This window comes from Phasianus colchicus, chromosome 39 (genome assembly GCF_987193195.1).
Source record: "Phasianus colchicus chromosome 39, bPhaCol1.hap1.1, whole genome shotgun sequence".
Classification (NCBI taxonomy): domain Eukaryota; kingdom Metazoa; phylum Chordata; class Aves; order Galliformes; family Phasianidae; genus Phasianus; species Phasianus colchicus.
In genome coordinates, this window is record NC_143474.1 from 752,573 (window position 1) to 767,824 (window position 15,252).

The 15,252-nt window shown below is 54.2% G+C and overlaps 1 protein-coding gene across 2 annotated transcripts in view; it reads right to left on the bottom strand.

Moving 5' to 3' along the window:
- LOC116240110 (telomerase protein component 1-like) overlaps positions 1-15,252 on the bottom strand; it is a 152,250-nt gene that overhangs the window by 59,224 nt on the left and 77,774 nt on the right. For both annotated transcript variants that reach the window (XM_090130174.1, XM_090130175.1), the window contains exons 28-29: positions 10,763-10,985; positions 3,435-3,653 (exon numbers count right to left, since the gene is read on the bottom strand). In XM_090130174.1, the coding sequence (XP_089986300.1) occupies positions 3,435-3,653; positions 10,763-10,985 (442 nt within the window). The remainder of the gene's footprint in view (positions 1-3,434; positions 3,654-10,762; positions 10,986-15,252) is intronic.

Below are 15,252 nucleotides of genomic sequence, written 5' to 3' on the forward strand. Positions count from 1 at the left end.
ATAGAAGACCCAGGGACCCTGGGACCCCATAAGGACCCATAGGGACACAGAGGGACCCATAGGAACCCATAGAGACACATAGGGACCCCATAGAGACCCCATAAGGACACACAGGGACCCCAGAAGGACCCCATAAGGAACCCAAAGGGAAACCCCATAAGGAACCCATAGAGACCCCATAAGGACACATAGGGAACCTAGAAGGACCCCATAAGGAACCCAGAAGGACCCCATCAAAACCCAAAGGGAAACCCCATAAGGAGCCCATAGGGACCCCATAAGGAACCCATAAGGAACCCAAAGGGAAACCCCATAGAAGACCCAGGGACCCTGGGACCCCATAAGGACCCCATAGGGACACATAGGGACCCCATAAGGACCCCATAAGGATCCCTAAGGGAAACCCCATAAGGAACCCATAGAAATCCCATAGAAACCCATAGGGACCCCATAGGGACACATAGGAACCCATAGGAACCCATAGGGACACATAGGAACCCCATAAGGACCCCATAAGGATCCCTAAGAGAAACCCCATAGGGACACATAGGGACCCCATAGAAATCCCATAGGGACCCATAGAGACCCCATAAGGACCCCATAGGGACACATAGGGATCCCATAAGGAACCCATAGGGACACATAGGGACCCCAGAAGGACCCCAGAAGGAACCCAAAGGGAAACCCCATAAGGAACCAATAGGGACCCCATAAGGACCCCATAGGGACCCCATAGGGACCCCATAGGGAACCCAAAGGGAAACCCCATAGGGACACATAGGGACCCATAAAGACCCCATAGAAATCCCATAGAAACCCATAGGGACCCCATAGAGAACCCATAGAAATCCCATAGAGACACACAGGGACCCAATAAGGAACCCATAAGAACACATAGAGACCCCATAAGGAACCCATAGGGACACATAGGGACCCCATAAGGACCCCATAAGGAACCCAAAGGGAAACCCCATAAGGAACCCATAGAAATCCCATAGAAACCCATAAGGACCCCATAGGGACACGTAGGAACCCATAGAGACACATAGGGATCCCATAAGGACCCCATAGGGACACATAGGGACCTCATAAGCACCCCATAAAGATCCCTAAGGGAAACCCCATAAGAACACATGGGGACCCCATAAGGACCCCATAGGGACACATAGGGATCCCATAAGGACCCCATAAGGATCCCTAAGGGAAACCCCATAGAAACACATAGGGACCCCATAGAAATCCCATAGGGACCCATAGAGACCCCAGAAGGACCCCATAGGGACACATAGGGACCCCAGAAGGACCCCATAAGGAACCCAAAGGGAAACCCCATAGAAGACCCAGGGACCCTGGGACCCCATAAGGAACCCATAGGGACCCATAGAGACCCATAGGGACACATAGAGACCCCATAAGGACCCATAGGGATCCCATAAGGACCCCATAAGGACACATAGGGATCCCATAGGGACCCCATAAGGAACCCAAAGGGAAACCCCATAGAGACACATAGGGACCCATAGAGACCCCATAAGACCCCATAGAGATCCCATAGAGACCCCACAGAGACCCTATAGAGCCCATAGAGACCCCATAAGAACCCATAGAGATCCCATAGAGACCCCACAGAGACCCTATAGAGCCCATAGAGACCCCATAAGAACCCATAGAGCCCCATAGAAACCCACAGGGACCCATAGAGCCCCATAAGGACCCCATAAGAACCCATAGAGCCCCATAGAAACCCATAGAGCCCCATAGGAACCCATAGAGCCCCATAGGAACCCATAGAGACCCCATAGGAACCCATAATGACCCCAAGGGACCCCATAGGGACTCATAGAGACCCCATAAGAACCCATAGAGACCCACAGAGCCTCATAGAGACCCATAGAGACCCCATAAGAACCCAGAGAGCCCCATAGAAACCCCATAGAGCCCCACTGAGACACATAGAGCCCCATGGAGCCCCATAGGAACCCATAGGGACCCCATAGAGACCCCATAGAGCCCCATAGAGACCCACATTGCCCTATAGAAACCCCATAGAAACCCATAGAGACCCACAGAGACCCCATAGATCCCCATAGAGACCCCATAGAGCCCTATAGATCCCAATAGAGACCCACAGAGCCCAATAAGACCCCATAGAGCCCCATAGAGACCCCATAAGAACCCATAGAGACCCATAGGGACCCATAGGGACTCACAGAGACCCCATAAGAACCCACAGAAACCCCATAGATCCCCATAGAGCCCCACAGAGCCCCCAAGATCCCCATAGAGACCCCATAGAGACCCATAAGGACCCATAGGGACCCCATAAGACCCCATAGAGCCCCATAGAGATCCCATAGAGCCCCACTGAGACCCATAGAGACCCCATAAGAACCCATAGAGCCCCATAGAAACCCCATAAGAACCCATAAAGCCCCATAGAGCCCCATAGAGCCCTATAGATCACAATAGAGACCCACAGAGCCCCATAAAACAGCATAGAGCCCCATAGAGCCCCATAGAGACCCCATAAGACCCCATAGAGATTCCATAGAGACCCATAGAGACCCTATAGAGCCGCATAGAGCCCCATAGAGACCCTATAGAGCCCCATAGGGACCCATAGGGACCCCATAGGGACCCATAGAGACCCCATAAGAACCCATAGAGCCCCATAGAAACCCCATAGAGACCCAGGGGACCCACAGAGCCCCATAGAGACCCCATAAGAACCCATAGAGCCCCATAGAGACCCTATAAGAACCCATAGAGCCCCATAGAGACCCCATAAGAACCCATAGAGCCCCATAGAGCCCCATAGAGACCCCATAGAGACCCATAGAGCCCCATAGGGACCCCATAAGACCCCACAGAGCCCCATAGGGACCCATAGGGACCCATAGAGACCCCATAAGACCCCATAGAGCCCCATAGAGACCCATAGAGCCCCATAGAGACACATAGAGCCCCATAGGGACCCCATAGAGACCCATAGAGCCCCATAGGGACCCATAGAGACCCTATAAGAACCCATAGAGACCCCATAAGACCCCATAGAGCCCCATAGGGACCCATAGAGACCCTATAAGAACCCATAGAGACCCCATAAGACCCCATAGAGCCCCATAGGGACCCATAGAGACCCTATAAGAACCCATAGAGATCCATAGAGCCCCACAGAGCCCCATAGGGACCCATAGAGACCCTATAAGAACCCATAGAGACCCCATAAGACCCCATAGAGCCCCATAGGGACCCATAGAGACCCTATAAGAACCCATAGAGACCCCATAAGAACCCATAGAGCCCCATAGGGACCCATAGAGACCCTATAAGAACCCATAGAGACCCATAGAGCCCCACAGAGCCCCATAGGGACCCATAGAGACCCCATAAGACCCCATAGAGCCCCAGTGCCCCCTTAGCCCCGCCCCTACCCGTGCTGACCGCGATCCCATTGGCTGTAGCCGACAGCCCCAGCACTGCGCCTCTCCCCATTGGCCGGTTCCAGAGTGGGCGGGGCTCGAGGTGGGCGGGACCCGGCAGCTCCCATCCCCATAGGACGCCGTCAGGCCCCGCCCCCGCCAGCACGGTCCCGCCCACCCAGGCCAGGCACGTGATTGGTCCGCTGGAGAGGCAGAGCCGGGGGGCGGAGCCTGGGGGGGAAATGGGGGGAAAATGAATGGAGGGGGGGGGGGAGGAAATGGGGATCATTAATGGGGGTCATTAATGGGGATAATTAATGGGGATAATGGGGTTAATGGGGACACAATGGTACAGAGAGCCACATGGGGACCCATAGAGCCCCACAGAAACCCCACAGAAACCCCATGGACCCCATAGAGCCCCACAGAGACCCATAGACCCCATAGAGACCCATAGAGACCCTATAAAGACCCATAGAGACCTATAGAGCCCCATAGAGCCCCATACAAACGCATAGATCCCCATAGAAACCCCATAGATCCCCATAGAGACCCCATAAAGCCTCAGAGCCCCATAGAGCCCCATAGAGACCCCATAGAGACCCATAGACAACCACAGACACCCACAGAAACCCCATAGAAACCCCATGGACCCCATGGACCCCATAGAGCCCCATAGAGACACACAGAGCCCCATAGAGACCCCATAGAGACCCCATAAAGCCCCATACAGCCCCATAGAACCCCACAGATCCCCAATCGAGCCCCATAGAGCCCCATAGGGACCCATAGAGACCCCATAGAGACCCACAGAGCCCCATAGAAACCCCATAGAGACCCATAAGGAGCAATAGGGACCCCATAGAGCCCCATAAAACCCCACAGAGCCCCACAGAGGCCCCATAGAGTCCCATAGAGACCCATAGGCCCCATAGAAACCCATAGAGCCCCATAGTGACTCCATAGAGACCCATAGATCCCCACAGAGCCCCATAGAGCCCCATAGAAACCCCATAGAGACCCATGGGAACCCCATAGAGACCCATAGAGCCCCACAGAGCCCCATAAAGCCCCATAGAAACCCCATAGAAACCCATAGAGACCCCATAGAGACGCATAGTGACCCTATAGAGACTCCATAGAGCCCCATAGAGACCCATAGAAACCCCATAGAGCCCCACAGAGCCCCATAGAGACCCCATAAAGACCCATGGGAACCCTATAGAGCCCCATAGAGACCCCATAGAACCCCATAGAGACCCCATAGAGCCCCATAGAGACCCCATAGAACCCCATAGAGACCCCATAGAACCCCATAGAGACCCCATAGAGACCCATAAGGACCAATAGGGACCCCTAGAGCCCCATAGAGACCCACAGATCCCCATAGAGACCCCATAGATCCCCATAGAGATCCATAGAGACCCATTGAGACCCCATAGAGCCCTATAGAGACCCATAAGGACCCATAGAGACCCATAGGGACCCATAGGGACCCATAGGGACCCCATAGAGACCCATGGAGACCACATAGAGCCCCATAGAGACCCCATAGAAACCCCATAGAGACCCATAGACCCCATAGAGCCCCATAGAGCCCCCATAGAAACCCATATCTCCCCATAGTGCCCCATAGATCCTCATAGAGCCCCATAGAAACCCCACGGATCCCCATAGAGACCCCATAGAGACGCATAGTGACCCTATAGAGACTCCATAGAGCCCCATAGAGAACCATAGAAACCCCATAGAGCCCCACAGAGCCCCATAGAGACCCCATAAAGACCCATAGGACCCCATAGAGCCCCATAGAAACCCCATAGTTACCCCATAGAGCCCCATAGAGACCCCATAGAACCCCATAGAGACCCATAGAGACCCCATAGATCCCCATAGAGACCCCATAGAGACCCATAAGGACCAATAGGGACCCCTAGAGCCCCATAGTCCTCATAGAGCCCCATACAGACCCCATAGAGCCCTATAGAGACCCATAAGGACCCACAGAGACCCATAGGGACCCATAGGGACCCATAGAAATTCCATAGTGACCCCATAGTGCCCCATAGAGACCCATAGAACCCCATAGAAAGCCCATAGAGACCCATGGAGACCCCATAGAAACCCATATCTCCCCATAGTGCCCCATAGATCCTCATAGAGCCCCATAGAAACCCCACGGATCCCCATAGAGACCCCATAAAGCCCCATAGTGACCCCATAGAGCCCCATAGAAACCCCATAGACCCCACAGAGCCCCATAGAGCCCCATAAAGACCCATAAGGACCAATAGGGACCCCATAGAGCCCCACAAAACCCCACAGAGCCCCATAGAGGCCCCATAGAGACCCATAGACCCCATAGAGTCTCCATAGAGCCCCATAGAAACCCCATAGAGACCCCATAGAGACCCACGGGAACCCCATAGAGACCCATAGAGAACCATAGACAACCATAGAAACCCCACAGAGCCCCACAGAGCCCCATAGAGACCTCATAGAGACCCATAGCTCCCCATAGTGCCCCATAGATCCCCATAGATCCCCATAGAGCCCCATAGAGACCCCATAAAGACCCATAGGACCCCATAGAGCCCCATAGAAACCCACAGAGCCCCATAGAGACCCCAAAGAGACCCATAGGGACCCCTAGAGCCCCATAGATCCCCATAGATCCCCATAGAGCCCCATAGAGCCCCATAGAGACCCATAGAGTCCCATAGAGACCCATAGGGACCCATAGGGACCCATAGGGACCCATAGAAATTCCATAGTGACCCCATAGTGCCCCATAGTGCCCCATAGAGACCCATAGATCCCCACAGAGCCCCATAGACCCCACAGAGCCCCATAGAGACCCATAGAGACCCCATAGAGACCCAAGGGAACCCCATAGAGACCCATAGAGCCCCATAGAGCCCCACAGAAACGCCATAGATACCCATAGAGACCCCATAGAGACTCCATAGAGCCCCATAGAGACCCATAGAAACCCCATAAAGACCCATAAGGACCAATAGGGACCCCACAGAGCCCCACAGAGGCCCCATAGAGTCCCATAGAGGCCCATAGACCCCATAGACCCCATAGAGACCCCATAGAGCCCCATAGAAACCCCATAGAGACCCACAGATCCCCAATGGAGCCCCATAGAGCCCCATAGGGACCCCATAGAAACCCCATAGAGACCCCTAGAGCCCCATAGATCCCCATAGAGCCCCATAGAGACCCATCGAGACCCCATAGAGCCCTATAGAGACCCATAAGAACCCATAGAGACCCATAGGGACCCATAGAAATTCCATAGTGACCCCATAGTGCCCCATAGAGCCCCATAGAGCCCCATAGATCCCCGTAGTGACCCCATAGAGACCCATAGATCCCCATAGTGCCCTATAGATCCTCATAGAGCCCCATAGAAACCCCATAGACCCCACAGAGCCCCATAGAGCCCCATAGAGACCCATAGAGCCCCATAAAGACCCATAAGGACCAATAGGGACCCCATAGAGCCCCACAAAACCCCACAGAGCCCCATAGAGGCCCCATAGAGACCCATAGAGCCCCATAGACCCCATAGAGACTCCATAGAGCCCCATAGAAACCCCATAGAGACCCATAGAGACCCATAGAGAATCATAGAAACCCCACAGAGCCCCATAGAGACCCCATAGAGCCCCATAGAACCCCATAAAACCCCATAGAGCCCCACAGATCCCCACAGAGCCCCATACAGCCCCATAGTGACCCCATAGAGACCCCACAGAGCCCCACAGAGCCCCACAGAGCCCCATAGAAACCCCTTAGAGCCCCATAGAGCCCCATAGAGCCCCATAGGGACCCCATAGAGACCCATAGATCCCCACAGAGCCCCATAGAAACCCCATAGAGACCCATGGGAACCCCACAGATACCCACAGAGACCCCATAGAGACGCATAGAGTACCACAGAAACCCCATAGTTACCCCATAGAGCCCCATAGAGACCCCATAGAGACCCCATAGAGACCCATAAGGACCAATAGGGACCCCTAGAGCCCCATAGAGACCCACAGATCCCCATAGAGACCCCATAGATCCCCATAGAGATCCATAGAGACCCATTGAGACCCCATAGAGCCCTATAGAGACCCATAAGGACCCATAGAGACCCATAGGGACCCATAGGGACCCATAGGGACCCCATAGAGACCCATGGAGACCACATAGAGCCCCATAGAGACCCCATAGAGACCCCATAGAGACCCATAGACCCCATAGAGCCCCATAGAGCCCCCATAGAAACCCATATCTCCCCATAGTGCCCCATAGATCCTCATAGAGCCCCATAGAAACCCCACGGATCCCCATAGAGACCCCATAGAGACGCATAGTGACCCTATAGAGACTCCATAGAGCCCCATAGAGAACCATAGAAACCCCATAGAGCCCCACAGAGCCCCATAGAGACCCCATAAAGACCCATAGGACCCCATAGAGCCCCATAGAAACCCCATAGTTACCCCATAGAGCCCCATAGAGACCCCATAGAACCCCATAGAGACCCATAGAGACCCCATAGATCCCCATAGAGACCCCATAGAGACCCATAAGGACCAATAGGGACCCCTAGAGCCCCATAGTCCTCATAGAGCCCCATACAGACCCCATAGAGCCCTATAGAGACCCATAAGGACCCACAGAGACCCATAGGGACCCATAGGGACCCATAGAAATTCCATAGTGACCCCATAGTGCCCCATAGAGACCCATAGAACCCCATAGAAAGCCCATAGAGACCCATGGAGACCCCATAGAAACCCATATCTCCCCATAGTGCCCCATAGATCCTCATAGAGCCCCATAGAAACCCCACGGATCCCCATAGAGACCCCATAAAGCCCCATAGTGACCCCATAGAGCCCCATAGAAACCCCATAGACCCCACAGAGCCCCATAGAGCCCCATAAAGACCCATAAGGACCAATAGGGACCCCATAGAGCCCCACAAAACCCCACAGAGCCCCATAGAGGCCCCATAGAGACCCATAGACCCCATAGAGTCTCCATAGAGCCCCATAGAAACCCCATAGAGACCCCATAGAGACCCACGGGAACCCCATAGAGACCCATAGAGAACCATAGACAACCATAGAAACCCCACAGAGCCCCATAGAGACCTCATAGAGACCCATAGCTCCCCATAGTGCCCCATAGATCCCCATAGATCCCCATAGAGCCCCATAGAGACCCCATAAAGACCCATAGGACCCCATAGAGCCCCATAGAAACCCACAGAGCCCCATAGAGACCCCAAAGAGACCCATAGGGACCCCTAGAGCCCCATAGATCCCCATAGATCCCCATAGAGCCCCATAGAGCCCCATAGAGACCCATAGAGTCCCATAGAGACCCATAGAGTCCCATAGAGACCCATAGGGACCCATAGAAATTCCATAGTGACCCCATAGTGCCCCATAGTGCCCCATAGAGACCCATAGATCCCCACAGAGCCCCATAGACCCCACAGAGCCCCATAGAGACCCATAGAGACCCCATAGAGACCCAAGGGAACCCCATAGAGACCCATAGAGCCCCATAGAGCCCCACAGAAACGCCATAGATACCCATAGAGACCCCATAGAGACTCCATAGAGCCCCATAGAGACCCATAGAAACCCCATAAAGACCCATAAGGACCAATAGGGACCCCACAGAGCCCCACAGAGGCCCCATAGAGTCCCATAGAGGCCCATAGACCCCATAGACCCCATAGAGACCCCATAGAGCCCCATAGAAACCCCATAGAGACCCACAGATCCCCAATGGAGCCCCATAGAGCCCCATAGGGACCCCATAGAAACCCCATAGAGACCCCTAGAGCCCCATAGATCCCCATAGAGCCCCATAGAGACCCATCGAGACCCCATAGAGCCCTATAGAGACCCATAAGAACCCATAGAGACCCATAGGGACCCATAGAAATTCCATAGTGACCCCATAGTGCCCCATAGAGCCCCATAGAGCCCCATAGATCCCCGTAGTGACCCCATAGAGACCCATAGATCCCCATAGTGCCCTATAGATCCTCATAGAGCCCCATAGAAACCCCATAGACCCCACAGAGCCCCATAGAGCCCCATAGAGACCCATAGAGCCCCATAAAGACCCATAAGGACCAATAGGGACCCCATAGAGCCCCACAAAACCCCACAGAGCCCCATAGAGGCCCCATAGAGACCCATAGAGCCCCATAGACCCCATAGAGACTCCATAGAGCCCCATAGAAACCCCATAGAGACCCATAGAGACCCATAGAGAATCATAGAAACCCCACAGAGCCCCATAGAGACCCCATAGAGCCCCATAGAACCCCATAAAACCCCATAGAGCCCCACAGATCCCCACAGAGCCCCATACAGCCCCATAGTGACCCCATAGAGACCCCACAGAGCCCCACAGAGCCCCACAGAGCCCCATAGAAACCCCTTAGAGCCCCATAGAGCCCCATAGAGCCCCATAGGGACCCCATAGAGACCCATAGATCCCCACAGAGCCCCATAGAAACCCCTTAGAGCCCCATAGAGCCCCATAGAGCCCCATAGGGACCCCATAGAGACCCATAGATCCCCACAGAGCCCCATAGAAACCCCATAGAGACCCATGGGAACCCCACAGATACCCACAGAGACCCCATAGAGACGCATAGAGTACCACAGAAACCCCATAGTTACCCCATAGAGCCCCATAGAGACCCCATAGAGACCCCATAGAGACCCATAAGGACCAATAGGGACCCCTAGAGCCCCATAGAGACCCACAGATCCCCATAGAGACCCCATAGATCCCCATAGAGATCCATAGAGACCCATAGACCCCATAGACCCCATAGAGCCCCATAGAGACCCCATAAAGACCCATAGCTCCCCATAGTGCCCCATAGATCCCCACAGAGCCCCATAGAGACCCCATAGTTACCGGATAGAACCCCATAGAGCCCCATAGAGCCCCATAGATCCCCACAGAGCCCCGTAGAGCCCCATAGAAACCCCATAGAGACCCAAGGGAACCCCATAGAGACCCATAGAGCCCCATAGAAATGCATAGTGACCCCATAGAAACCCCACAGAGCCCCATAGAGACCCCATAGAGACCCATAGCTCCCCATAGTGCCCCATAGATCCCCATAGAGCCCCATAGAGACCCCATAGAGACCCATAGAAACCCACAGAGCCCCATAGTTACCCCATAGAGCCCCATAGAGCCCCATAGAGACCCACAGAGCCCCATAGAGACCCCATAGAGACCCATAGAGCCCCATAGACCCCACAGAGCCCCACAGAAACCCCCCACATCCTCACCCCACGGCGCTCCATGCACGGCTCCGATTCCCCCATGATGCCCTACGGCAAGCCGGGATCCCCAGGGGTCAAAGGTCACGCAGAGAGCCGGAGCCGCGTCACGTGACCTTTCTTCCGAGTCACGTGACCTCCGAACCTCCAGGTCACGTGACCCCTCCTGTTGACAGCCGGGAGCCGGAAGCAAAGCGCGGAGGCGGCCGCGATGCGACGGCCATTGGAGGACCTGGGGGGGGGGGGGGACACAGTGATGTCACCTCTGTGTCACCTCTGTGTCACCAACGGTGTCACCTGGGGGGCGTCGGGTCACCGACAGTGTCAGCTCTGTGTCACCACTGGTGTCACCTCAGTGTCACCCTCAGTGTCAGCTCAGTGTCACCAACAGTGTCAGCTCTGTGTCACCACTGCTGTCACCTCAGTGTCACCGTTGATGTCACCTCTGTGTCACCCTCAGTGTCACCTCAGTGTCACCTCTGTGTCACCTCCATGTCACCCTCAGTGCCACCATTCGTGTCACCTCTGTGTCACCTCCATGTCACCCTCAGTGTCACCCTCAGTGTCACTTCTGTGTCACGTCTGTGTCACCAACAGTGTCAGCTCTGTGTCACCACTGCTGTCACCTCAGTGTCACCGTTGGTGTCACCTCTGTGTCACCTCAGTGTCACCTCCACGTCACTCTGTGTCACTGTGTCACCAACAGTGTCACCTTGGTGTCACCTCTGTGTCACCCTCAGTGTCACCTCTGTGTCACCTTCATGTCACCCTCGGTGTCACCTCCATGTCACCCTCAGTGTCACTTCTGTGTCACGTCTGTGTCACCAACAGTGTCAGCTTGGTGTCACCATTGGTGTCACCTCCATGTCACCTCTGTGTCACCTCTGTGTCACCAACGGTGTCACCTGGGGGGTGTCGGGTCACCGAGAGTGTCAGCTCTGTGTCACCACTGCTGTCACCTCAGTGTCACCCTCAGTGTCAGCTCAGTGTCACCAACAGTGTCACCCTCAGTGTCACCTCAGTGTCACCAACAGTGTCACCTCTGTGTCACCTTCATGTCACCATTGGTGTCACCTCTGTGTCACGTCTGTGTCACCATCAGTGTCACCTCCATGTCACCCTCAGTGTCACTTCTAGTCACATCTGTGTCACCAACAGTGTCAGCTCTGTGTCACCATCAGTGTCACCTTTGTGTCACTTTGATGTCACCATTGGTGTCACCTCTGTGTCACCTCTGTGTCACCCTCAGTGTCACCTCAGTGTCACCTCTATGTGACCACCAGTGTCACCTTCATGTCACCCTCAGTGTCACCTCAGTGTCACCAACAGTGTCACCTCTGTGTCACCTTCATGTCACCATTCGTGTCACCTCCATGTCACCTCTGTGTCACCAACAGTGTCACCTTCATGTCACCAACAGTGTCACTTCTGTGTCACATCTGTGTCACCAACAGTGTCAGCTCTGTGTCACCATTGGTGTCACCTCCATGTCACCTCTGTGTCACCAACGGTGTCACCAACGGTGTCACCTGGGGGGCATCGGGTCACCGACAGTGTCAGCTCTGTGTCAAAACTGCTGTCACCTCAGTGTCACCCTCAGTGTCAGCTCAGTGTCACCAACAGTGTCACCTCTGTGTCACCTCAGTGTCACCTCAGTGTCACCAACAGTGTCAGCTCTGTGTCACCACTGCTGTCACCTCAGTGTCACCGTTGGTGTCACCTCTGTGTCACCTTCATGTCACCATCGGTGTCACCTCTGTGTCACATCTGTGTGACCATCAGTGTCACCTCCATGTCACCCTCAGAGTCACCATCAGTGTCACCTTTGTGTCACTTTGATTTCACCATTGGTGTCACCTCTGTGTCACCTCAGTGTCACCAACAGTGTCACCTCTGTGTGACCATCATTGTCACCTCCATGTCACCATCAGTGTCACCTCAGTGTCACCTTCATGTCACCATCGGTGTCACCTCCATGTCACCCTCAGTGCCACCATTGGTGTCACCTCTGTGTCACCTCTATGTGACCATCAGTGTCACCTCTGTGTCACCTCCATGTCACCCTCAGTGCCACCAATGGTGTCACCACTGTGTCACGTCTGTGTGACCATCAGTGTCACCTCCATGTCACCATCAGTGTCACTTCTGTGTCACGTCTGTGTCACCAACAGTGTCAGCTCTGTGTCACCACTGCTGTCACCTCAGTGTCACCACTGGTGTCACCTCTGTGTCACCCTCAGTGTCACCTCAGTGTCACCATCAGTGTCACCTTTGTTTCACTTTCATGTCACCATCGGTGTCACACAGTGTCACCATCAGTGTCACCTCTGTGTCACCACTGCTGTCACCTCAGTGCCACCATTGGTGTCACCTCTGTGTCACCTCAGTGTCACCAACAGTGTCACCTCTGTGTCACAACTCCATGTCACCTCAGTGTCACCATTGGTGTCACCTCTGTGCCACCTTCAGTGTCACCTTTGTGTCACCTCCATGTCACCCTCAGTGCCACCATTGGTGTCACCTCTGTGTCACGTCTGTGTGACCATCAGTGTCACCTCTGTGTCACCATTGGTGTCACCTCAGTGTCACCTCTGTGTCACCAACAGTGTCAGCTCTGTGTCACCACTGCTGTCACCTCAGTGTCACCTTCATGTCACCCTCAGTGTCACCTCTGTGTCACCTCCATGTCACCCTCAGTGCCACCATTGATGTCACCTCTGTGTCACCTCTATGTGACCATCAGTGTCACCTCTGTGTCACCTCCATGTCACCCTCAGTGTCACCAACAGTGTCACCTCAGTGTCACCATCAGTGTCCCCTTCACGTCACCCTCAGTGTCACCAACAGTGTCACCTCTGTGTCACCACTGCTGTCACCTCAGTGTCACCTTCATGTCACCATCGGTGTCACCTTCATGTCACCCTCAGTGTCACCTTTGTGTCACCTCCATGTCACCTCAGTGCCACCATTGGTGTCACCTCTGTGTCACGTCTGTGTCACCACCAGTGTCCCCTTCATGTCACCCTCAGTGTCACCTCTGTGTCACCAACAGTGTCACCTCTGTGTCACCTTCATGTCACCATTGGTGTCACCTCCGTGTCACCAACAGTGTCACCTCTGTGTGACCATCAGTGTCACCTCTGTGTCATCCTCAGTGTCACCTCCACGTCACCAACAGTGTCACCTCTGTGTCACCTCCACGTCACACTCAGTGCCACCATTGGTGTCACCTCTGTGTCACCTTCATGTCACCATCGGTGTTACCTTCATGTCACCCTCAGTGTCACCTCTGTGTCATCTCAGTGTCACCTTTGTGTCACCTCCATGTCACCCTCAGTGCCACCATTGGTGTCACCTCCATGTCACCATCAGTGTCACCACTGGTGTCACCTCTCTGTCACCTCTGTGTGACCATCAGTGTCACCTCAGTGTCACCTCTGTGTCTCGTCTGTGTCACCATCAGTGTCACCTCCATGTCACCCTCAGTGTCACCATTGGTGTCACCTCTGTGCCACCTTCATGTCACCATCGGTGTCACCTTCATGTCACCCTCAGTGTCACCTCTGTGTCACCTTCATGTCACCATTGGTGTCACCTCTGTGCCACCCAGTGTCACCTCTGTGTCTCATCTGTGTCACCATCAATGTCACCTCAGTGTCACCTCTGTGTCACTTCCATGTCACGCTCAGTGTCATTGTGTCACCAACAATGTCACCTTCATGTCACCATCGGTGTCACCTCTGTGTCACCTCAGTGTCACCTCCACGTCACTCTGTGTCACTGTGTCACCTCCATGTCACCTTGGTGTCACCTCTGTGTCACCCTCAGTGTCACCTCGGTGTCACCATTGGTGTCATCTCTGTGTCACCAACAGTGTCACCTCTGTGTCACGTCTGTGTCATCATTAGTGTCACCTCCATGTCACCATCGGTGTCACCACTGGTGTCACCTCTGTGTCACCTTCATGTCACCATCGGTGTCACCTTCGTGTCACCCTTAGTGTTACCTTTGTGTCACCTCCATGTCACCATCAGTGTCACCTTTGTGTCACCAACAATGTCACCATCAGTGTCACCTTTGTGTCACCACCCTGTCACCTCAGTGTCACCATCAGTGTCACCACTGGTGTCACCTCTGTGTCACCTTCATGTCACCATTGGTGTCACCTTTGTGTCACCCTCAGTGTCACCTTTGTGTCACCTCCATGTCACACTCAGTGCCACCATTGGTGTCACCTCTGTGTCACCTGTATGTGACCATCAGTGTCACCTCTGTGTCACCTCCATGTCACCCTCAGTGTCACTTCAGTGTCACCTCAGTGTCACCATCAGTGTCACCTTCATGTCGCCCTCAGTGTCACCAACAGTGTCACCTCTGTGTCACCTTCATGTCACCATCGGTGTCACCTTCGTGTCACCCTCAGTGTCACCCCTGTGTCACCCTCAGTGTCACCACTGGTGTCACCTCTGTGTCACCTCAGTGTCACCATCAGTGTCACC